Below are 25524 nucleotides of genomic sequence, written 5' to 3'. Positions count from 1 at the left end.
AGTATGAAGCTAGGCTTGCTTTGTGATGTCTCAGGCACTGCACATTTTGACGAGCAGTGAAGGATGCCAAAATAACTTTGTGGCTTAACCTTGCGTGTACCTGAAATTATTGTCCAAAGGCTTCTTGAGTTCTCTCTGGCTTGGTGCTGTAATTCCTTCCCTGGGGGCCACTGGAACAGGCTCCTGGTGTGACTCCTAGGGATGGTGCTAGGCAGGGCTGGGAGTTGGACTCAATGATCCTTGTTGGTACCTTCCAACTCAACATACTCTGTGGTCTGTGTAGCCATAGTCTTCCCTGAATAGAATGAATTTAGGCTTCTACTATATCTGACTTGCCTCTGGCTTGAAATAGGTCATCGTCTTTATTGCATTGCAAGGGAGTGCTTATTTGCAAAATTAATGCACAATTATCCACAATAGGCAGATTCAAGTTGATATATTCCAGTATATCTGGAATATTTCCAGTTGTCTGGCTGCCTGTGTCTATGCTAGCCTGCGTCAGCTTCCTTGTGTCAGCAGCACTAAAAGGAGAATCAAATCTAATCTCTTGTGATAGAGAATAACCTTAACCTAATGTTACAAGATAGGCCAGAAACATTTATTTGATGCTTTTTTTGGAAAAATGATATGGTTATCCAAGCTGTAAAGGATTCATTACTTTTTCGTGGAACTACAGTTTAAACTGTGTCCCAAAGCCCCATTCTGTTTCCTCTGGAAAGGAACTAGACTTGCACGTAGGCAGTACTGGATGCACTGCAGGTTAACTTCAAATAGATTTCCAGCAACTGTCTCTGAGGCTGGCATCAATTTTTGTGTTTCTGTAAGATACTTTATAATTGTGGTTTTATGTTTTCCTACAGGTGTGGGTTTCATAAATATAGTGGAGTGCTCATAAGAAGAAGAAAAAAATACATCTGTTTTTTCTTAATAACTTTCAGGCAGTTTTCTTTTACTTCCAAAAAAGTGTGAATAAAGAGTGGATAAAGGGATTACTTTAATCTTTAAAAACTTGGGTTTATTTTGTGGTGTAGGAACAAGCTCTTTGGTCCGGAACTGATTGATAAAAGGATTCCATATTACATGTTTTTGGTGTCTCTGTTGTTAGGCAGTTCTTTGGTGTTGTCTTGGAATGTATGTGCTTATGGGCAGTGAGACCCCCTGCTAGGCCATTTTTACACATTTGGGTTTTATTTGGGCAGTTTAAAGAAACTTACATATCTGTGAGTGCTGCTGAACTCCAGAGATGTAATTCTGAACAACTTAAGTGTTCCAGGGTGTTCTGCACAGCGAAGATGGGGCTCTGTCTTGGCTCAAGGTCTGCAAGGCTGGGCTGTGCTCATGACACAAACTCAGCTGAGTTGTCTGAACGAGCAAGTCTGCAAGGAGGAGAGACGGGTTGAAGTTGCTGGCTCTGCTGGCTGTGAAAAGGCAACAGGGATGGTGGAGTTTTGGTGAGGCAAAAGCTGTGGGTGCTGTGCTGGACAGCAGCAGGCTTTTCTGAGTCACGTGAGGTCACTTGTTCTGGGTTCCAGTGAGGAAAAGACTTGAGTTCCTTCAATTGAATTGAAGTAGCAACTGATCCTGCATAGTAGGATGCAGTGTGCCTGCACAGGGATTCATTCTCAAGCCAGATACTTAAGGATTGCTCTGGATCATAAAAAAACTCTGTCTTAGTATATTCGCAGATGTGGGAAGCCAGAAGGTAAACTTGCTTTAAGTAAATAGCAGTACAAATTGCCACTTAAAAGGAGATTGTGAAGCTTGGAAGTTTGTTATGGCATATGTGTTCTTGGGCTGGAATATGCTAGTCAATACTAGATTTGTGAAAGTTCTCATCTTGTCAGAAAACTTGATGAATATGGCACACAAAATAGCTTTTCCATTTCTATGAGCAACAAGTAATTATTTGCTGCTATGGCTGACTTTGATAAATTTCCTTCTCCCTTCAGTGTACTTTTAAATCTATGAGGAGCCTTTCTAAGGTTATAGAATCCATATTAAGTTTGCCTGTGGGGTTCACTTGTGGAAAGGCTCTTGGTTTCCTGCACAGATACATACTAGGTAATTCAGGGCAGTGTTTCTGGTTCCTCTGAGAAATTTTGTCTTCCATTAGACTGTAATTTCAGCTTCTTCAGTTGAAGATATTTTTAGTGTAGGCTGGTAGCTGCCAACAAGTTTAAAATTTTTTCATCAATCTTAGAATCACAGAATGATTTGGGTTGGAAGGGACCTTAAAGATCATCTTACTTCAACTGCCCTGTCATGGACAGGGAACCTTCCACTAGACCAAGTTGCTCAAAGCCCTGTCCGACCAGGCCTTGAACATTGTCAGGTATGGGGCACCCACAATTTTGCTAGGCAGCCTAAATTAGTTGGGTTCCACTTGTCATGGTACTAACTTTGGAGGAAGCTCTCTGCCCTTGTTGGAGGCTATTTGATTCTCTTGCCAACATTTCCAAAATGATATGCTTCCATGTGCATGTTGCTGGTGGTGTTACACTTGTTATTTGGTATCTTTACTGTAAGGGAAGAGAGAGGCAAGGTTCTTGGTATGGACACAAAATAGAAAATAATATGAGCAGGGAAGTTACTCATTATTGATATTGGAAAAAAATTATGTGGAAATTCATGTGGCAGGGGTTCCTTCTCCTTGGCACTGGTGAGGCCTCACCTGAAGTGCTGTGTCCAGTTCAGGACTCCCCAGTACAAGATAAATGTGGCTGTACTGGAGGGAAGAGCTGTGCTAGCTAGGCTGTCCAGTGAAGGGCCACAAAGATGATGGGTAGATGGAAAATGAGCCAGGCTGTCTTCAGCAGTGCTTGGTGACAGGGCCAGAGGCAGTGGACACAAAATTCAGGGAGTGCCTTCTGAACAGCAGGAAACATTTTTACTGTGAGGGTGACTGGGCGCTGGCACAGCCTTAGGGAGGCTGTGGACTCTCCATCCTTGGAGATACTTGAAAAACATCTGGACATGGTCTTGGGCATCCTGCTTGAAGAGGAGCTTGGATCAGATGTCCTAAAGAGTTCCCTTCCAGCCTCAAATTCTCCTGCATTCCTGTCTTGCTTTGTCAGCCAAGAATCTTTCCTCTTCACCCTCCTCATTGCCAGGCAGTTAAGTGTAGTAAATTGTTCATTTACATGAGGAAGACCTTTGCTGGGTAAAATTGCCAGAATAACCAGATAATAGACATTTCCTTAAGTACTAATAAACCTATTTCTGGAGGTGATCCTGAGATAATTGCTAAGATTGCCAGGAATGCTCTGTACATGCAGCCATGGTTAACAGCATGTTGTAAATTACGTGGTAAGTAAATGTTCTAAGCCTTATATTGAACAGGTTAATTGATATGGTGTTGATTCATGCTTGTTCTTTTCACCAAGCATACAACTAGTTCTTGCCATCTTGGGGAAAACTAGCCAAATACAGAAAACCCTCTCTTTGCTGCTGGTTGGCAGTCCTAGGTTCTGATAAATGACTGCAAGTTGAGAAGCAAGTTGACTCCCACCATTGCCTCAAGGGAATTTACATAGAGAATACTTGAGTAGCACATTCTTTGGTATCCCCCCACTCTCACTCTTTGTAGTTTGGTTTGCTTGTTCCTGAGGAAACTATTTTTGCTCAACTGCAGCTTCTTGATGAAGTCTTTGTTCTGGTATCTGTTCAAAAAATTGGGCTAGAAGTGAATCAATCATTAGTTTACTTCAGGAAATTGCTGGCAGATAATTGATATCTAGAAATAGAATGGCTAAATAAGGTGATGTGCAAAGTGCAAGTTCATTATTTTAGAGTTTGTTTGTTTGTGAGCTTCTCAATTTACATATTAAAACTTGTTTTGATCCATCTTGAATTGCATCTTATTATTGGTGCCTACTTTAGAATATGAAATTATTTGTAAGGGTTTTTTTTTGCAGAGGTAGGTTGTCACAATTTGTATATTGAGACCTGATCTTGAGACTACGTATTACATGTTACAATCCGTGAATTAGAAAAGAGCTTGGGAAAGGTAACAGGAATCTTTTAACTCTTTGGAAGAAGCACCCTGGGGATGGGTTTTTAGAGTATCCTGGCTTTAAAAACTTGTTTGAATAATTTTTTTCTGATAAGTAGTCAGAATAACAGTATGTATGAAGGAGCAATTCTCCTCTCTTCCTCCCTAATTCTCTGCTATAAATTTCTGATTTTGCTTGGACTTGCTTCTTACATCAGTGTAGCATTATTTAAAGGCTGTTTTTGTGCTTTGCTGCCTATTTAGGTGTAAATTCAGATTCATTATACTGTTCACCTGCAGTAGTGTCCAAGTCCTAAAGTGAACTCTTTCCAGTTGTGAAGGAGTAGCAGCATGAGTGGTTTCATAGTACAATGTTGTAGGTCATCTCTGTGCACAGGAGGTAAATGTCTTTTTCAGGTAATGTCCGAGGTCTGTAGTTTGCAGGGTAGACTGAATATGGATGTTGAGCCATAGAAAATGCTCTTTAAAATCAAAAGATTCTATTGCAATGTAAATAGAACCCTAGGTCTGGGTTTGTGAGTATTGTTAACACACATTGCTAAGGTTTAATAGAAAAGCTCCTTCACTAAATTTTGTAATACTCTAGAAATTGGTTTGCAGAGTCTTGCAAGGAAAATACTTAACATAATTGATTAATGAGAAAAACAAACCATTCTTAGAAGTTGTTTGTTCAGTGGGTCCTGAATTTTAAAACCAAATGTAAGTTCTTTCTCTTTATTTCAGAAGCAAACTATTACTGACACTGGATGAACAGGATAGCCTTTTGCACTTGTTTATTGATAATTCAAATTTTTATTATGGACTTCTCTTACTAAATATTGAGAGATTCTTGTTTTGTTCTAGGACAGATTCTGTAGGCTTCCTTTAATGAATAAAAATATTAATTTTCTGTTCTAGGTGTGGAACATCAAACAGATGATTAAATTGACACAAGAACATATAGAAGCACTGCTAGACAAATTTGGAGGAGAGCATAACCCACCTTCAATATATTTAGAGGTAAGTTGACATTCAAACAAATGTGGTTAGATTAGTGTTGTGTTATCTTATGTGAAGTATCTGAGGTTAAAACTGAGAATACTTATATTAAAAGGGTATATTCTCCTTGTGCATTACAAACTGAGCTCTCTTCTAAGAGATAGAAAGGAACTCTATGGGATTCCTGGGATTGAGTAGGGGAAGATCAGTGGCATGGTGTAATAATAATATTGGTGCAATAGAAATGTCAAGCCTCTTCGTAGGGGGTAGGGGAGAGAAGATTGTGTTTATAATGAAGAAAGTCATGCTGTGTTAAAGCCAATATATACACATGAAAACATTTTGTAAGACTAACTTTGCCTTTAAAGCAGTTGACTTCCCTTTTTTTGTCTTTGAAAAATGGTCATGTATAATCCAAAAAATCGCATTAGTAGAAGGGGACTTCTTACAGAAATAGATAAAATTGTGGGGTGGAGTAAAATTTTTAAGCCATTTTGAATTTGTAAGCTAACTACAAATTCATTGTCTGTATTTTTTCATCTCTACAGATTGATGGAGTTGCACTGGCATAGGGCCATTAACAGCTTAAAGAGCTGCATGCAAAAGTTACCTCTGTTAGGAATTGAAGGGGCATAATGTGCTTCAAATTTGCCCTTTTTTTGCTTCCCTCAAGTATTGAAATAACTGGAGGTCAACCAGATTTCTTTTCTAGTCCTTTTATTTGCAATTGCTGCCTAAAGGTACTGGATAATTAAAAATAAAGATCTCATTATTTGAGGTACTTCTAGCTTTTATCTTAATATGTCAGAGCAGGACACTAGGTTGATTATACAAATGTTGACATTATGTCCTGAGCAGTTAAGGTCAAATGAGGCCCTTGGTAGTTGCTTTACTTATTGCTAATGTGAAATGGGAGTATTGGATCAGTGCTGTCACTGTTTTATCACTCTGATACATTCAAGCACACCTCTGTTTTCACAAGGACCAGTTCATTCCCTATGTTTGGATTTATTATTGCCACATGCCAGTGGGTTTCGTTAGATCAAACTGCAACAATAATGAACTTAGTCTATATATATACGTCTATAGGTCTGGATGTAAGGTAGGGAAGTTGTTAGTTCAGCTATTTGTCACTTGCTTTTATTGAAACTAAAACCAAGATACATTACTGGAAGCTCTGTGTTTATTTTGTAGGTCATTGATAGGGAAAAGAGCATTTGCAGTGATAAATAGGTACTAGGAAATTATTATGACAGCGTGAAGAGTAAGTCTGAAATAGCAGGTGACCACAAATCATGAATCTGAAAGCAGATTTGCAAGTTGAATTTGCCACTGAGATGAAGCTCCAGCTCTGGCTCATCAGCGTGGTAGGGCAGCCCCGTGAGGCAGAGCAGGGTGTTCCTCTGCTGCGCTGAGTTCCACTGGATCACCAACACCTCTTGGGACAAGTAGTGCTGGTACTGAGGTGGGAACCACAAGCCATTGGGTGGAAGGTGAAAGGGGCTGACATTGTGCTTTTGCAGTTGTTATCCCATAAGACAGTCCTGTGGAAAGAGCACACCGTGGTTGAAATGAAAAGCTTGTTCTGCCCAGCTCTTTGCTATGCAGTTCCTCAGCTTCCTTTGTTCAGGTACTTGCAGTACTGGCAGTGACTAAACCACGGCCAGTCACTAACCTGTAAGGAAAATACCCTGGTTTTGCTGGATTACTTTACCATCCAGGTAGTAGTTTAAATCTGATCATGATGAAGTCAGTGAGCTGCAAAGCTGTGGTTAAGATTAGGGAAGGATAAGAGTTTGCAGCCATGAGCCAAGAACCAGAAGACGGGATGAGAGAGGAAAGGAACTTTTTATTTGAATGGTCACTAGTATAGATTAGATCATCCTCAGGTGAATTTATCAAGGTGAACAGGATTAAATGCTGCAAACCTGTAATTTGTTTAGTGTGTAGACTTCCTGTGGTAGAACTGAAGTGTGAAAGGAAAAGAAAAAAGAAGAAATCTATTGCTGAATGCCAGATACAGTTAGAAGCAAGATTACTCTCTACCTTTGCCTGTTAATTTCAGTCTAGCAGCAGTTGCCTAGTGTGTCCTTTCTGTGCCTTTCCCACCTTTTGGCTTGGTCAAGACAGGGCTCGCTTTCTGTTCTCAGCATTTACTTGGCAGCAGTTTTTCAAAATCTAACCTGGAGCTGCTGGAGCTCATGTTTTGACTTCCTGTATTCCATCACTTGTCAGAGAACGGGCCAGAAGAACTCTGGTTGTGGTACAGAAGAACAAAGCTATGTGTAAAAAGTTTTGAATGTAGTGTGTTAAAGTGTGAAAAAACATGCTTGCCTCTAGCAAATGCAGAACTAAGAAAACATAGTGGTTTTGATACAAATAAAAAGATGTCTGTCTGGTGTGTTAGAAATAGCAAACTTCTCATGTACAGAGTTAGTGTGTGCTACTGGATCTGGGGCTCAAGTTCTGTCATCAGAACTTGAGGGTGTCATCACTGACTTGTGTGGAAGGCTCCTCTTTCCCCTTAAGCTCTTGCCTGTAATCTGTGAGTAGGTCTGGATGTGGTCTGTGTAGTCTCACCACAGCGCTTGGGTGGGAAGGTAATGGAACTTAGGTTCCATTACCAGGAAGGTCCATCATCTTCTGATCTTTCTATTTTTATTGCTTTGCCAAAGACTCATTTCAGGCTGCGATATAGTCCTGCTTTTACCCAGAATCTGTATGAATCATTTTGCTAGTGTTTTTCTTGAACTGCATCACCTTTCCCTTTGTTGCCTTAGATTCATAGAATGGGTTTGGTTATAAAGGATCTTTAAAGGTTGTCCAGTTTAACCCCACCTGCAATGAGCAGGGGTATCTTCAACTGGATTAGGCTACTCAGAGCCCCATCCAACCTGGCCGTGAATGTTTCCAGGGATGGGGATTCCACCACCTCTCTGGGCAACCTGTGCCAGTGTTTTACCACCCTCATCATAAAAGTTTTCTTTCTTGTATCTAGTCTGGATCTACCCTCTTTTAGTTTAAAACCACCAGCCCTTGTCCTGTAACAGCAGGCCCTACTAAAAAGTCTGTCCCCATCTTTCTGATAGATCACTTTAAATATCAAAAGGCCCTTTAATTGTTACAGGCTGAACCACCCCAGCTCTCTCAGCCTGTCTTCATAGGAGAGGTGCTCCAGCCCTCTCATCCTCTTTTTCACCTTCCTTTGTACCTTTTCCAGCAGGTCAATGTCCTCTTTTGTTGGGAGCCCAGAGCTGGGTACAGCACTCCAGTGGGGTGTCACAAGAGGGGCAGAATCACTTCCCTTGACCTGCTGGCCAAGCTGCTTTTGATGCAGCCCAAGATATGGTTGGCTTTCTGGGCAGTGAGTGCCAGCTCACATCCAACTTTCCATCCACCAGTACCTGTTCTGCAGGGTTGCTCTCAATCCCTTCATCTCTCAGCCTGTATTGATTAAAATCCTTCTCCTGCTCTGACTTCTAAAATCCTTCTCCTGCTCTGACTTCTTTACATCTTCTGTAAAATGTGAGTGACTCTTAAGGACTTCTTGAGATAGTAGATTGTCTCTTGATCATCTCTTGAGGTTGCAAGCATGTTGTCTTCTTTTAGCAAAAGTCTAAATTAGCCAAAACTAAATGCTAGGTAAGCATCTGCAAATGAACATTTTTGCTTACACCCATATTGCCTTTCACTAGATGTAAACATCTAGTTTTATTGTAATGCTTCCTGCAAAACTGTGGCTATTTTTATTCTTCTGACAAGTTTGACAGCTATCCATCCGTCTTCCAGTGTGTAGATTTTCAGTATCATAGATTGTTTGGTTCTTTTGTACTCCTGCCTGGCTTTACATCTTTAATTTACTACACTTCTCACTACCTGCTCGTGTTCACAGAACTTGCAGCACCCTGTACACTGGCTCCTGGCCTGTGTTGGAGCTGCCTCTGAAGACCTGTCAAGTGAAGTTGTGGTTGAACCTGGTGACAGCATTGCCTTTTCAGTTAAAAGGGAAAGGAGGGGTTGGGGGGAGCAGAAGCTTGTGAAAAAAGTGAAGAATTCAGCAAGAAAATAAATATGAAAATTGAGCATTCAAAGGTTATAATAAAATTATTTGTGCATTGAATATAAAACATACATCTCATTTAAAAATAAAAAGGAATTTATGCCTTAGTTACTGTTGCTCAAGAAATAAAAGCTTTTGTTTCTGTGTTCATCTGAGAATGAAGACAAAATTTTCACCCTCCTCAGATTGAATTTTTTCCCCAAGTTCAGGAGAGGGTGTCAATGCATTTTACATCAAAAGAACTTTAAAACTGACAGCTGTTGTTGCAGCCATCATTTCAGGTTTCATCAACTGACTACGAAAGAGGAATGCTTTTCTTGAAATATTAAAAGTGATTGACTTGTGCTGTGTTGAATTCAGCATATATTTAATTATTCCTGAAAGAAGGGAGACTCAAATTTAGGGGTATCTCCCTGCCTTGATCCATCACTCCTCAGTAATGGTCTCATGAAGGTCAGTGTTCAGCAGGGGGAGTAGAGCAGAGCATGGAAGCCTGGGTGGAAAATGTAGTGTGAAGCTGCAGGGCAGCAAGTTGCTTGCCCTGGTCCTCCCTGAGCAGGAAAATTAGGGCTCAGGAGGGAGACCAAAGCTGCAGAGAAACTTCTGAGTATGTGTCTAAAGTACAGGGGGAGGAAACAAAATGTACAAAAGAAAAAAAAGAACATTTGTCATTAATCACACAATTTTCTTCTAATCATTATAATTAGTAATAGCTTTGGGAATCTTGTCAATGTTCTCTAATGTGATGGTAAGAAAAGCTTTTCTGTTTGTTCTGTCTGGAAGAAATAATAAACCTAGTAAGCAATGACTGTATTGAAATCCAAAAATGGCTTGTAGCCAAATTTCCTTCTTATATAATCTTGACTTTTAACTTTTCCCATTTGCTGTGTGTGACCTCAGCTCAAACAGACCCCTTGAAATCACTGTTAAACCACAGAATGGTTTGGGTTGGAATCAACCTTAGAGATCACCAGGTTCCAACCCCATGGGAAACTGCCATGGGCTGGGAACCTTTCAGTAGACCAACCTGCTCAAAGCCCTATCTAGCCTGACCTAGAACAGGGATGGGGTGTCCTCAGTTTCTCTGGGCAACCTGTTCCGTGCAATGGAACAATTTCTCACAATTTCTTCCTAATATCTAAACACACCCTCTTTCAATTTAAAGCCATTCCCCCTTGTTCTGTCACTACATGCCCATGTAAAAAGCCCCCTCCAGTTTTTCTGTAAGCCCCTTTAGGTGCTGTAAGGTCTCCCTGGAGCCTTCTCCAAGCTGAAGAACCTCAACTCTCTTACCCTGTCTTCATAGGACATGTGCTCCAAATATTTGAAATAACTGTTTGGCTCGGTAGATATAGAAATACTAATTGTATTTTTATTTTCTTCTGGAAAAGAGGCTGCAGGAGCTTCTCAGTAGGTTTTAACACACTTTTTAGAAGCACTCTGTATCTCAGTAGCTGAAAACATCAATGATTTTTGTCTTCCCACATAATTTCTTACTGCGTTATATCAGTCCTTGAAGTGCTGTTTCCCAAAATACATAGTTTGTGACTCACCATGGAAAAACCCTTTTCCTAAGGGTTTGTCTAAGCATTGTAAATATTGGAAATATTTACTGCAAAGAAGGCTGCTGGGAAAACCTAGGATTCACTTAGCAAACCTGGTTAAAATATGCAGTTGTGTATTCTTTAGGACATGCATAAAAATGTATATTTCTTTTGTCTACCAACTAAGTACTGCTGGAAAGGATAAGCTGAGTTAGGGAGAGTAAAGGTCTGTATATTGGTAACAATGCTGTGTACGAAATGGAATGGGTTGCACAGACCCAGGTTGGCCAAAAGCACTCAGCTCAAACTTAGGAGGGAGGGATCATGCCTAAATGACTTAATCAGATTTGTCAGCCTTTGTAGACTCTTAATGAGTGTTCAGGGAGGCCTTACCTATTTAAACTTCCCAACTCTTGTGTGTCTTTTTTGCCCCATAGTCATGTGTACAGTATTACCTACCTTACCTACCTGTAAGAACTGAAACAGTATTGGCCCATTTGTGTGTAAATTGTTGTCTTGCATGGGGTTGCATTCTGTACCTGTTGGTTACTTCATTTAACAGTCCAAGACTGAGCTGCCAGGTGTGTTTGGGGTGGTTTGGTTTGGTTTTTTGAATTTGAACTCCACACAAAATGAAGCAGCATGCAAATGTATAGAATTACACTGGTATCAAAATAAGTTTTAGAACTCGGTCAGCTTTCTAATACTGTCTTGAAGGAATCATTTTCTTTCTTACTCCTACTCTTGGAAGCAATTTAAAATGAGAATTGTGGGGGTAGAGGTATGTTTGCCCCCAGCTACTGTGATTTTTGGTTTTTTCTTGGCTTTCTCTTTGCCTGAATGCGTTTTATTCAGTTATTCACAGGCATGGCTGCTCTCAGTTTTGAGAGTTTGGCTATTGAATGTCAGGAGAGTATTTAATTTTTTTCCTGTATAACTGAAGAATCCATGCAGGAGGTCAAATTAGTTAATTAAAGAAGATTACCTCTTTGCTGATCTGAAGTATGCTTATTGCAACAGCATGGAGATAAAGTCTAAAATAGATCTTGGTGATGAATCTCAGATTGTTCCAGACTGTGGGATTCCAGGAAAACGCTAACGCTGCATATAGACACTGGGAAACCTGGTGGCCCCTCTGGGGAATTTCAGATTGGTTTTTACCAGCCTCCTAACAGATGCTGTTCAAATATGTTGGACCAAATCTGGAGTGTCTAAAGTTAGACTAAGTACAGATTTAGGAGTCTTACTAAATGAAGAAATTGTGACGTATGTTACTGTCTATCTTCAGCTCCCATTTAACTTAGTGGGATTTGCGTTTGATCAACAGCCTAAAAGGTCAGACATATTTTAAATAGAAACACAATCTCAGTTTCAAAAACCAGCAACCTTGTAGTCTAGGCTTTTGAGTCTTGCAATATGTGGATATTACCTAAAGTTGATTGAGGAAGAGAGAGGGCATGGCAAAAACAGTTACCTGCTTGAGTTTGGGCTCGTATGCTAACCAGATGTAGTAGGGGGCAGAGAGGAGAAATCATATCTTGCTACTTGGTTTTCTTACAGATTAATGTAAAAGAAAAATTAACTTGTTGCTTTTTATTTCCTTAGATGATTTCACTAGAATGTATAGCCTAGTCATGGCCCAAGGAAAAAATTTCAAATATAGTATAAAGGATATGTAAGGAAAAAAATGCATATTTTTGAGAAAATCGTTTGTCCTCACCAACAGAAGTCTTTTGGCACATCTGCATAACAGCTCTCAAATTCTGTTGAATTCTGAGGTCAGTTTTTATTTTGTCAGTAGGTTGCAACATTTAAGAAGTAAGACAACATTTAAGAGTTAAGACTGCTGCTCCTGAGTATATACAACAGTTAAAACTGCAGAATATATACAGCAGAATAAGACAGCAGTTGTATTTTGGCATGTGTGCACATTGAATATAAACATGCCATCCTGTAGTGCTTTAGTTGTACTTTGCAGTTTATCAGGCCTTGATGCATTGTACTTAGTCGAAGTCTCAGGGGTGTTCTGACACATATGAGACTATTATATAATGTGCAAATATACTGATATGCAATATAATTAAAACTCCCCTTTTGTTGTGTTTTTGATAGCCATAGGATTATGTGTAGATAGACAAGTTGTGCAGATTTTAATCTAATGTTCAATTTCTCAAATATATACTTTGTGAAATGCAACTTTGTAAATTCACACCAAGCTGGGAGCAATCTGAGCTGTCAGTGACCCACGCTCACAATACCAGCAGCAAACTGCACACTGGGCTGCAGCAGCAAATGAAGAGGCACCCATCCACTCATTAATTGTGTGGCTGCTTTGGGGTGGTGTTCAGCACGAGGAAGAGAAGCTTCAGGAGGAGTCTGCAGGCTCTTTGGGCATAAAGAGAACTCACTCTTCGCAGACCTGCACAGCAAATAGGGAAGGGGCAATGTCACAGATAGTGAGCATCCAGTTCATTTCATAAGAGACATTTCTTCATCGTGAGAGTGGGCTTTGAGCTCTGGAACTGGCTGCCTGACAAGGCCCTGAGCAACCTCATTGAACTTGAGAATTATTGCTGTGCTAAATGTGTGTTAGGACTAGATGACTTCTGCAGATATTTTCTGGCCTTTTTTCTCTCTTCTCATTCTGTATCAAGCAAGATTTAAGTTTTATGTAGAACATTACTCGCTTCTTAATGGGAATATGTAAACTGATTGGATTGCAGTCTAGATTTCCTAAACTCTTCCTTCTGAAATGCCTTTAGAATCCTTGATTTAATTATTTGTTTGAATATTCATCTTAGTATTTTTCATGTTATTGATTCTGTACAGACTTAAAATTAATCTTTTTAGTTTGTTTTTGAAAAACAGAGTCAGAAATCACCCTCACAATTGACCCAGTGAGCCTTGATGGACTTGAAGGTTTGTGTAGCTGTTGATGCTTGTCTGCTCAAGTGGCTGTGTTGCTGCTGGTCAGTTCAGTAGTAGATAGGTCAAATCTGCAACATGAACTTTCTTTTAGCTAGAAATACTTGCCATAGGTCAGCTTTGCTATGTAACTATCTTTGAATATAACTCCATAGAATAATTCTGTCTTGACTTGGTGCTGTTGTCTTTGTGAGGTCTGTTGGTGCTAATTATCAGACGAAACTTTGTTTCCCCAAAGTACTTAAGCTTTGTGAAATGAAAATTTATTGGAGATAGTCTGTTTCTGCTGCATGTACTGTAGCTCCTTTTGTATAAGAGGATTTTTTTTTAAGAGAAAAATGTTTTTAAAGTCTAGCAATGCATTTCTAGTTCCTTTATGTTTTGCTGTGGGTTCTTCTGCTATGACACCGAATAACTGCATGAGCTTTTGTTCTCAGAAAAAATACAGAGCTTTTTGCAGAAATCAGTGGTATAGAACCCAAAGCCAGCTGCAGCTCCCAGCCTTCCATACTCTTTGTTTATTCTCTTAAGATAAATCATTTGACTTTGGTTTGCATTAGTGACAGATTAAGCTGCCAATGTAAACAATGTAGGATTGAGTATTTTGAAAGTTGTGTGTAATTTTGTGAAGGAACTAAACCCACGAGCGTCCGGAAGCAATGTAATGTTGCGTGTGTTTCAATAATATTTTGCAATGTTCCTGAGAAAGGGAAGTAAGTATTTAGAACAGTATTGGTGAAATGGTAACAGTTTATGTTTCCTAATTTTTGTTTACTGAAAATAATTCTTGACACATGGAGCTTTTACTCAAGTTTCCATGCAATGTTGATCCTGTAAGTAGGAGAGACACGTGTTACTGTACAGCCAAAAAATGCCATTATTTATGGTTGGGTAATGTTTCAATTTACTTTTGACAATACAGTTGAGTTAGAGTAAAAATGTTTTGGATTTAAATCTCAGAGTTTGGGGTCTATTTGTGAAATGCTAGACATCTTCAGTTTTTAAAAGAAATATGAAATAATTCTCAGTTTTTCGCAACTAACCTATGTTTATCAGAAGTGGAACCCATAAAATTTAGAGTTTGCAACTATGATGTTCACCTCCATCCTGGGAGGATGCTAAGCTTTCTTAAAAAGTCAGGGATGAACCATTGTTTACACAGCAAGAGCAGTTTGGATTAGATGAGCCTGCACATTTAACCTGGGGAAATAAATTCCTAATAAAATGTAGTACTTGTGGCTGCACTACTAAAAGTTGGTTGCTTTTTCTCTTTATTTTTTTCCACACGTAGATGCTGCAGACCATTTGGTCAGTTCAGTTCTCCTGTAACTTTAATTAGCAACAGTCATAAACAAAAAAGTAGGAAAGCAAGTAAAATAAGTAATTAAAAAAAAAAATAAAACCAGTACCAGAAAGTATTTTTCTTTTGTCTAAATATACTGGAAAATATCACTGAAGAATTTATGAGTACTGATATGGATCTTGCTCTTGCTATAGAGGAAAGTAGAAAATTCCATTCCCTACTGATTACATGTTAGGTTTGGAAGATCTTTGTTTCTTCTTTTCTGTAAAGGTCTAAAGGTCTAAATATGTCAGTTAACACTGACATTCTTCTGTAGTGTGAAACACACATTGCTTAACTGATTCAGGTTTTTGAAGATATTCTGCTAATTTATATACTGAAGAAATGGTTCTAGTATTTGAATCAATCAAAATTGTCTTGTTACAAAGTTGTGCATAACAAACTTTAAAGAAAAATATATACTGATTATATATTTGTTTTATAGATCTTAGCAATAATGTGTAACTTGACTACATTTAATAAAGACTTAATGGACAAATTTATTATTATTGATGCTTTTGTTTGCTTAAGAAACTTGATCTGTATAATCAGGTTTTGTGTAAACATGCTGAAAAGATGTTAAAAAACTTTCAAAGGATCACATTTACATGTTAATGGTGGCTTTGAAATGGGGAAAATGTGTTGTGTTCTAACAGAAAAACATTTTTTGTACTATTTGATAAGAAAGGATAGTGCCAGAGGTGAAGAATACTGAAGAGTGAGGAGTCAGATATGGATGATAAAAAGCAGGTTTAAGCTTTCTCCTAATTATTGCATTAAAAGTATTTAACTGTCATTCCAACAAAATGATACATTTTTCTGGAACACAGTAATTCAGCATTGCAGCTGACAATATTGGTTAAAGACTTCTGTCTTTTTTTAAGTGGTTGTGAATTAGAATCTTCAGTGCAGGTGCTTTGAAATGATAACTTAGGATTTCTTCAATTCTTTTCTTTATTTAATTTGTTTAAACATTACTTGTTGTTTCAAAAGGTTTAACATGATGCTCTTCGTTGTATTCTGAAAAATTTGACCAGACCATTTTGTTCATATTCTTGGGAAATTTGTGTTAGTTTAGGAAGTGTTTTGTTTCACATTTGTTCCAAATTTAGATTTCTGGTTTTGTCTGAGGCTAGTACATGATTAAAACAGTTGCTGTTCCTTCACAGGCCTATGAAGAGTACACCAGCAAGCTTGATGCTCTGCAGCAGAGAGAACAGCAGTTACTGGAATCCATGGGGAATGGAACTGATTTCTCTGTCTCCAGTTCAGCTTCAACAGATACAGTTGCATCATCTTCCTCCTCTAGCCTCTCTGTAGCACCTTCATCCCTTTCAGTTTATCAAAACCCTGCTGATATGTCACGGAATAACCCTAAGTCTCCACAGAAGCCCATTGTTAGAGTCTTCCTGCCCAACAAGCAAAGGACTGTGGTGAGTCAGTTTCTATTCACATACTTGTAACCTCAATATTTCCTGTATCTCTCTCCCTCTGTATGTAAAAGTTAATTTAAGAGCTGAAATATACCTGGGTGGAGGTCAGAAGTGTCATGATCACTGTGCTCTGCTGCAGTCAGTTGTTTTGATCTGTTGAATGTTTTTGAAAGGATTAAGTCAAAAAAGTCCATTATAGCAATAATATAGAATACAGAACTTAAAAGGAGTTTTGTAACTATGAAGATACCTGAAGAAATATTTTCTCAAAGCAGTTTTATTGGATAAATAGTATTTTACCATTTTATGGAAGTTAGAAAGGGACAATAAGCTCTATTTCTTGTCTTATACAAAACTATTGATTAGTTTAACAGGGCAAGATGCAGGAAGTATTTTCTATGTTATCAGAGTTACTAGAAGCATTGAATGCTTTAGAGCAAGAAGCAGCCTCTTGCAGCTTAGGAGGGCTATGCAGAATTGCTTGGGTTTTTTTTTTCTTTTACTTTTTCCTCCCCACTCACCATAGTGAGCATTTGTGTGGATACCATGATGACACTTTCAGGTCTTGTGTAGAGAACTGATATGGGGAGGGTCATGGTTGCAATTAGAGGGCTCAAGAAGTGTTGCCCATAGACTGCTTGAACCTGATGTTTATCAGTTTTGACAATGTTACAGTGACTCCTGATGTCATGGAAGAGTAGTTCACTTTTTGCTGCTAGAGAAGGGATTTTTTGTATCCCTTAAGAGCTGCCAACTGAAGAGTCTTGATATGTCCTTTAGAACAGTACTCTGCAAACTGTGATACATGAAATTATTGACAAGCCACAGTCTAGGCTTTGTTTTGCAAGGTAGTACATAATCCAAATTTAGCAGGGGAGCAGTGTTTCCAGAGAAGGTGAGAAAGGAATGGACAAGGGTTGGTCCATGTCAAACCAGGACATTTTGCAGCTGTCAGTCAGGTGTCAGCTATCTCTGGATTGTTACTGTCTGTTGAATTTGAGTTGCTGGTAAAAAAAGAAAACATCAACTCAGTAGTTCTGGGTGTTGGACCATGTGCTCACCCTTTCCCCACCACTTTCATTTCGTCCTTACTCCACCTCACTGAGAAGACTTGTAGTGGGAACAACATTGGAGCACAGTTGTTTTCACCTGACTTTTTTTTTTAATATTGCTTAATTGTTCAAGATTGCAGAAGATGGAAAATAGTATTTGGGTTTTGACTTAGAGAATGGGAGTTTAATGTAGCCTGTGACCACTGTGCAGAATGTACAGTGTAAAGCCAGGTGGTGTTGTCTGCCTGTTGAGGAAAGTCTAAGCACGCATTACAACCCACAGAGTGAGATCTGGAGAGAAGGTCCTGGATTTTGGAGGGACTCTGGTTTCTTCATGTGTTCTGTCCCACTCTGTCTGGCTATTTGCAGCCCCTGTCATGTGTCTCATAAGGTGGTTTTGTTTCTTTCCTGTAAAGGATCACAGCATATCACTTCCTTGTTTTGTCTCTCCTGTGTGTTCTCCTGTCCTCTAACCCGCATAGTGTAATTCTACCCTTATTCTTTCCCCCTCATCTGCCATACTCTTGTTCTGTTTCTTTGTCTCTCCCTTTTTGCCTCCTCCTCAATCCTGTTTTATTTTTCACAGTGTTAGGTGCTCTTTCTGGGCTATGGGAGGCAAACACGGTTTTACTTTGAGTGTAGTCAGGGAGATGCTTCTGTCCCCAGCTTTCTAGTGGAGGATTAACACTATTTGCCTTACAGGTCCAGCTCTGCAGCTAGATTCCAGCTTGCTTTGGTTCTTTTTATTTCTGTTTTACACAGCTTGGTTCAAGTTGTGTTACTAAGTTGAACTTTGTTTTCTTATTTTCTTTTTGTATACTTGAAAAGTATCTCTAGTTTAGAGCTGAGAAATGGTGCTTATAGGAGCTCTTGAGTGTGGGGGTTATTGGCCTTGGAGCTGAAGTTCATTTCTCTGAAACTTGAACCAGTGATCATTTTATTGAGAAAGTCAGGAATTTCTTGTATGGCAGCTCTTAATGTAATTCCTTTGTTTTCAGTATTTATTGATCCTACATGTTGTCTATTGGAAAGTAAGGAAATGCCAGGAGCAATCACAATCCAGAAGGAACTGCAGCAGCTTACTGAATCCCAGGGTGCATCAAGCACAGCATCACTAATTAGTTGGGAGAGGTGATTCTCCTCCTCTACTCAAGTGGAGCCTCACCTTGAGAACTGTGTGCAGTTTTGAGCGCCATAATTTAAGATTCTGTGATCCATATTGCAGTTTTAATAGCCAGCAGTCAGGTGATGGGTTGCTAGCATTTTTCAGTGAACATTGAGACTGCTTCCTTCATTCTCTCAGTGGATTGAGAAGTGTTGCACACGTTTGTCTTCCTTCATAACCTTTGGCTTTTAAAGCAGACTGATTGTGTCTCACTTGGGCCCATTAACTGAGCCATTTGCTTCTGTAGCTGGGATGTTAATTCAGGATGCTCAAGTATACAGGGTGGCTTGTGATGGGCTGAAGCAGGAAGGAGCTTCCTTGTGAAAATATGTGGTACCTGCCATTAAGAGCCTTCCCTTTGCCCTAGTTCCCATTTCATATGGCTGTTAAAACAAAGCTGATGTGTTCTACAATCAAGTAGGTGGCTGGGAGAGATACTGTTAAAGTTGCAGTATTGTAGCAATCTCCTCCCCCCCTCAACCTAAATTGCTTACAATTTAATATCTACTTCTGAAAGAAAATCTTGTTAATATCACTACAATAATTTCCCTCTCTATTTCCAATTCACTTCAGGAGGGGAGAAATGTTGTCAGATCCCAAGGAGTCCATTTTTGTCTGGGAATGCCATGACATTTCTTAAACTGACTTAAAGTGACTGGAATTGAGTTGGTAATGGGGAACCAATGTCGTTATTTTTTCTTTGATCACTCTGAAGCAGCCCCAAGTACTACAACAGCCTTCTGCTATTTGCTTGGAGCTGCTAAAAATGCAGGAAATGGGTGGGGGGGGGAGTTGCTTGCATATCTTACATTTTTGACTAGCAACTGCCTTGAGAGTTCTCTATGTGTTATTGTTTGTGTAGGATCAAGCAAATACATCTGTTGGAGCTGACTCCAGTTCAAAATATAATTTAAGGAAACTGGTGAAGTACAAAGAAATGAGACCATGGTGTCCAGTGTAAGTGATTGTGGTGCTGAGGTAGTGTAGCTGAGGGGAAGTTTATTTGTGTCATGATAAGGCAGAGGTTGGACAAACCTTTTCATAAGGTGTGAAGAATCTTGTCTGAAAGCCTGACGGGTCTGTGTCAGAGCCTACTGCTGCTGATCATTTGAAGTCAGCATTTTGATTCAGCTGGCTGCAGGACAGGGTTCAAAAGTAACTTTTTTTTTGAAAGCAAAACCAAATAGTTGGCTTTGTTAGCTGGAGGGGAATCAATGAATAAGTAGTGTCAGAAATAAAAGATTGTTTTCCTTGTCCTGGTCCTGGAAAGAGATGAAGAGAAGTTTCTTTCTGTGAACAATCTCCTAGAAGAAACAACAGATTGGTTTTTTTCTTCTCTTTGCTAGGGTAATTTTATCCCCTATAATGCAGAGAGAGAAACATGTGTACTTCTTTCCTTATTGGTTTTGTTCAACTGGCAAGTCACACATCCTTTGGAGAAGCATTCCACACAAGTGTCACTCAGATAAGTCTGTGCGGGTGGGTTTGTTCATTTTGTTCTAGGCCAGAGAGAGGGATGCTGAAGTCATAAAAATGGAAGATGGTGCAAGTCTACCTGAGATGAAAAATTGTTTTGTAGAACAAGTTGATGAGGCTTATCCAAGCAGTGGCAGGATTTGGGGAAATACTAGTTTCAAGCTTGTTTGGGTTAGGAATCTAAATGTCTGTGGTGTGCATAGTAACAAATCGGCTAATTGAGGGAGAGCTTTTGGAAGTGGAAGGAAAGTGTAAAAACTCTGATCTCCTGCTGATTGCCAGGAGAGATTATGTTACATGCTAAAACTTAGTTTTGGTGGAAGGGAGGTAGTCTTAAATGGAAGTAGATGATATTTACTCGTGAGATTTTTGAGGGAATGCATGGAGCCAACAGGGAACACAGCCTTGGGCATTCTTAGTTGTGGAGTGGATTAGGATTTTTTTTCCAAATTGTATGATTGAATGTGCATGCAAAGGAAGAAAAAGAGACATAAGACAGTGCTCATGCAAATGAACAGAAGTTGACACATACCTGGTTGTTGAGATGGGACAGTAATTCAAAGAGAATTATCAACTCATGCAGAGGTACAGGGCAAATAGGATAACTTCAGGTCTATGTAAGAGGAAGAAGACATTGAAAAAGTTTAAAATTAAGGAGTTTGGGCAATTAGCATAAAAAGTTTTCTAAGAGTATAAAGAATACAGGAATATGGTATTCGCATGTAGGGCAAAATTTAAGCATTTTGTGGGATTTTTATTTTTTTTCCCCTAATTTTCTTTCCTTGAGGGTTGGGGGAATGATTTTTGAGGACGTGGGTACAGTATCTTTTGTGCATCAATTTTAACTGGCAGGTTTGGAATAAGGAAAAAACCTCCATTTCCAGTTGCAAGAACAGTTCCGATTTTTGCTCTGTGAAAGCTGACAAAATAGTTGAAATTATTTAGAGATTTCTCCAATTAGATTGCTTGCTCGCTGTAGACCTTAAGGCACTAGCAAAAATTTTTAGACAGTTCTCCCATGGCCCATCAGGTGAGGTTTCCTCTCTTGGAGGAAAGTTTTCTGAAACATGTAATGGAGTAAACATTTTGTGGACATATCTGGAGTATCTCTCTGTCACAGTGAAAGAGCACAAGAATAGGTCAGGCATGTATGATATTTTCCATGGGTTGTCTTCCAAATTTGAGCTTTTTGTCACTCAGGAATTTTATGAGTTTAAGTGTTTTCTGTTTGGAAGCCCTCTGTTCAGCCTACATGAACTGTATGCTATGAATACTAGAAATTTGTGTTTTGTGGTTAGAATTCCTTGGGCATGGTTATGTGGAGTGTGAGTAATCATGTTCTGTGTTGGTCTTTGAATCTGCCACATGCTGCTTTATTCTAAGTGAAATAAGGGCTTCTGAGAAAAGCCATTTAACACGAGGCCTGTTATAAAAACAAGTAGCTAAAACTGGTTATGACTCTGCAGAGGAACAATATTGAGATGTTTTGTAGTGAAGTTCTAGTAAAAAAAAGAATGAGAGAATTCTAGGAAAGAAGAGACTGCAGTAAGAGGGCTTCTAACTCAAGGGCTTCTAACTTTATGAACATTGGGAAATAACAGCCCTGAATGATTCTCATTACCTAGGAAATCCCTTCTGGACAAGTACTTGGAGTGGGGGAAAAAACACTCTGAAAGCAAATGAGCTCTCCTGAATGATAATATGGGGCATGGAAAGTTACAGGAAAACAGTGTTTAAGTGTAAGGAATGATGGGCATTTGAAAGGCATCAGGTGGTGATGGGTCTTGTGCTTCATCTCTGTGGTCTGTTTCTGCTTTCTGCACATTATCAGCTTCCAAAGGAAATGTTCCCTTCATGTCTTCTGGCCCTCTTGGTGCAGTGAGGGTGGTAAGGAGTCTCCACTGCTCTCCCCAGCTGCATTTATAAGGGATCTTCTCCCAGCTCCAGTGCCATCTCTGCCAGCATGAGCAAGGAGTGGATTTGGTCAGTTTGAGTTCTATATCTGTCTATAGTGGTCTGAGTGGGGTCAGTGAAGCAAGGGGGAACTAAAAAACCCAGATATTGTACATGTTTTGGGAAAGCTTGGTGGCCTCCAAATATTTCAGTTGTCTGCAGATTCTTGATAGGATCAAATCATTGTGTTATCACCCATCGCAAGGTCAAAAAATTTCTATGGTAGCTTCTAAAGCAAAAGTGATACTTCAGGTCACAAAATAAGTTACCCTTTTTTCTATGTTAAACTATAGAATATTGTGTGGGTTTTGGTTGTTCTTTGTTTTGCTTTATTCTGAAGCTTAAGAGTAATTAGAGGTGCTTTGTAAAAACTGAGCATAAATGTGGGCCAGTAAAGCTTTTTCACTTGTTTTTGTGTTGGTATGCTTCATATGCTTCTCATAGTTAAACATCTATTGGAAAGTTCATGGAAGTTCTCAAAACATGAATGTGAGACTGAGTTTTTAAAAGTGACAATTTGTATGTTTTAGAATTAAAGGAGCTAAACAGGACTGAGAATGCTGTGCATGGGGCCAGTTCTTAAGTGTCTCACTCTTGTCACACCTTGGTTTATTAGTACATCTGCCTTTTAATTAGGCAAGCAATCATGTGATCTTCTCTGCAGTCATGAAGACTAGAAGAATATGCTATTTTTATTCTATGTAAATTCTTAGCATAAATTAATTCATCATGCATGCACAACTCGGATCCTTCAAATATTCTGTTTTTAAATCTGGTACTTGATTCATTTCTTCTGAGTTCAGATTTGCATCTTGCTTTCTGTAGTTTATGCTGTGAGTTTGTGCCTCAAGCTTTCTGAGTCGTAAGCACTGGATTTCTGTAGGCATTTGAGCTGCCCTACCAGTTTCACCTGTCAAGTATAAGGAAAATTCAGAGAAGGGATGTTCAGGCAGCTGAATAAACCAGTTTCTTGCTTTTAATTGCACACCTGGTCTGACATGATTAGGTTTTACTAATCAAAAATACAATTAGAACCTCCCATGTTGTATCAAACATGCAGCAGAAATTGAGTTTATTTTTAGCCTATGCCAATGGTTGGCTGCTGAATGTATCTGAATACTTTGGAATTTTATGCATCTTATTAACAGTGGTGATAGGAGGTAAATGGTAGTTTACTTTCAAGTAAGCTTCACTTGATACTTCTCAATCACTAGGAGAATTTGTTCTGTCACTTTTTGTATTTTTCCTTGAGAGTTTCTTTTGTCCTTTCAATTCTCTTTTCCCCTCCCACTGAGGAGGCAGTGAGCAACCAGCTCGGTGGTGCTTAGCTGCCTGCCAGGGATAACTCAACAAAACTACCCTCAAATGCTGGATAAATTCAAAGGCATATGTGTTGAAAAGAGAATAATTTAATCTACTACAGTTTTATTGACACACTGTCTTGGATTGCAAAGTGAAACAATATTGAAAACTTGCCATTAGAAAACTGATGACTTGTCATCTGGAACGCCATGTGCAACATTGATTGTTGGTTTTTACTCAAGTAAGGGGTGTTTAGTGATTCCTTATGAAGTGGAAAGTCTGGCTGTGAAAAGTAATGAATGCTAGAAAAAAAAAACTGTTTGGAGCATGCTTCCTTTACCTCATAATGTATTAAGCAGGCACTCAGTGAAATGGAATGCAAGTCACAAATCTGAAAATGATCACAATAAATGTTTTAATTCCATGTCTAGTAAGTCATACTTAAATTCATGCTTCTTGTGTTGTTTAAGCAAACTAGCCAATGGGAGTTTCAGTATTTGTAGAGAATGTGTATACTACCTGAAGATGGAAATATCCATTTGGTTTTAGGATCAGTTGCAACAGCTTAGAGAAGGATGTGAATTTTAGCCCTTCTGCTATAGTTTCTTGCCCCCATGCTGCTTTTGAAGCACTTGGAGTGTGATCAGCTGAGACAGGACTCTACAAAAGTGAACTCTATTTCAAAGATTTATTTAAACTGTTTTGTACCTTAAATTTCTAATGCATGTGGGTTTTGGTTTGGAGAACAGCCAGCTGACTTTTTTGTCTCTTGAACAGAAACCACAAGGTCCTGGGGTTTCATACCCATATAGTGGCTACAGATATTTTTCTAGATGAGCATTTCTCTCAAGTCTGAAGTCTAAAGCCATATTTTCCAAACTTTATTTTACTAATAGGTCATTGTCAGCCTTCACAGTTTTTGCCACTGATACTCACCCTCATGAAAATTTGAAGATGATCTGCTCTCGACTGTCCCCTTTAAAATGACCAGTGCTCTTCTGAATACAGTTTGGAACTGTCTCTCAAAAGTTTGAAAAATTATATGTGGAGGCCATTCATTAGGCACAATAGGTTTAATCCAGTGTGGTTGAGTGATGTTGTATTCCTGAGAAAATATTTCTGTACTGACAAAAATCAGTCTGTTGTGTTCTACATTTAACTGCATTGGAGGTACTGATGGGTGCTGGTAACCCATGTCTTTGCAAGTTAAATGGAATGCATTTGATTGAATGGTAACAGCTTTGTGAAATGGGTAAATTCTGATCAATTTGGAAACAGGATTTAATGCAATGCAATTGCCTCTCATTTGTCTCACTAATATGCTTCATTAAGAATGTATTTTCTTGCTGCTTTCTCCTGGAAGCTGGACAGAGCTTCATGTTCTGATATCCAGAACAGCTGTTTCTGAAAGCTGTGTTCTTTTCTAGAGAATGTGATGTTCTGTGCCATCTTATGTCCTTTTTACCACAAACGAGGGTAATTTTATCTGTTAGTGCTGTAAGAAGTAGCTGACTGATTTGGTGAAATACTTGTCCTCCATAAGTAAGATGAGAAATTAAATGTGGATCTCATGTTTGTATTTTACCAGAAAACCTTCCACATTATAAGGCCAAACGAATTATTTGTCAGAAATATAGTTTAGTCTAATTTTCTCCCAACACATTGAATTCTGTGAACATGTGGCTGAAATTTTTTGTCCTGGGTATCAGGTGTGGGGAGGAAAAAAGTGTGATCTTTCAGGGTGTATGTGTTGTGGTAAGCAAATAAATACTTTGAAGTGGTATTTCAAATCCATTCTACTATTGCACCCAGTAGTCTGCTTGATTGTTTGGAATTGCTCTGAAGCTCTAAGCTATGTTACACATACCTTACATACTGTACATGTGTTACACTTGGCCAAAGTGAGCTGAATGACAGTGTTAGGCTGAGGGAAAAATAAAGCCAGCTAACTAGTTTTGAGAAGTATAGTACTGGATATTCAGGGCTGACCAGCCTTTCCACTTTCAGAGAATACTTTTGCATTGCTTTTTTGAAGTGATTCTCAGTCTCTTTATTGCTCTAAAACATTGGAAACTACAGTGGTGTAAGGAAGCATTTTTAGCTTACTGAGACTATGCCAGTTTCTAGTCTGATGCTAGAAAAGTGATGTAAGAGTTATTTAGGGACGTAGCCCTGAATTTCTTACTGAATTGGGAATGACCTGATTTACAAAAATAAATGATTTATTATGCATTGCTTAAATACTTGTGGCTGCAGTACTAAATATATATCAATAATGTTGT

General features: G+C 39.0%; 1 protein-coding gene across 4 annotated transcripts in view; it reads left to right on the top strand.

Moving 5' to 3' along the window:
* The window catches only part of BRAF (B-Raf proto-oncogene, serine/threonine kinase), a gene marked incomplete at its 3' end in the record, with an annotated part of 83508 nt that overhangs the window by 11180 nt on the left and 46804 nt on the right, over positions 1 to 25524 (top strand). For all 4 annotated transcript variants that reach the window (XM_084206419.1, XM_084206421.1, XM_084206418.1 and 1 more), the window contains exons 2-3: positions 4910 to 5011; positions 16031 to 16294. In XM_084206419.1, the coding sequence (XP_084062545.1) occupies positions 4910 to 5011; positions 16031 to 16294 (366 nt within the window). The remainder of the gene's footprint in view (positions 1 to 4909; positions 5012 to 16030; positions 16295 to 25524) is intronic.

The sequence above is a fragment of the Fringilla coelebs genome (genome assembly GCF_963513975.1).
Source record: "Fringilla coelebs genome assembly, chromosome: 5".
In the NCBI taxonomy this organism is placed as follows: Eukaryota; Metazoa; Chordata; class Aves; order Passeriformes; family Fringillidae; genus Fringilla; species Fringilla coelebs.
This window is presented reverse-complemented; position numbering and strand designations above follow the sequence as displayed.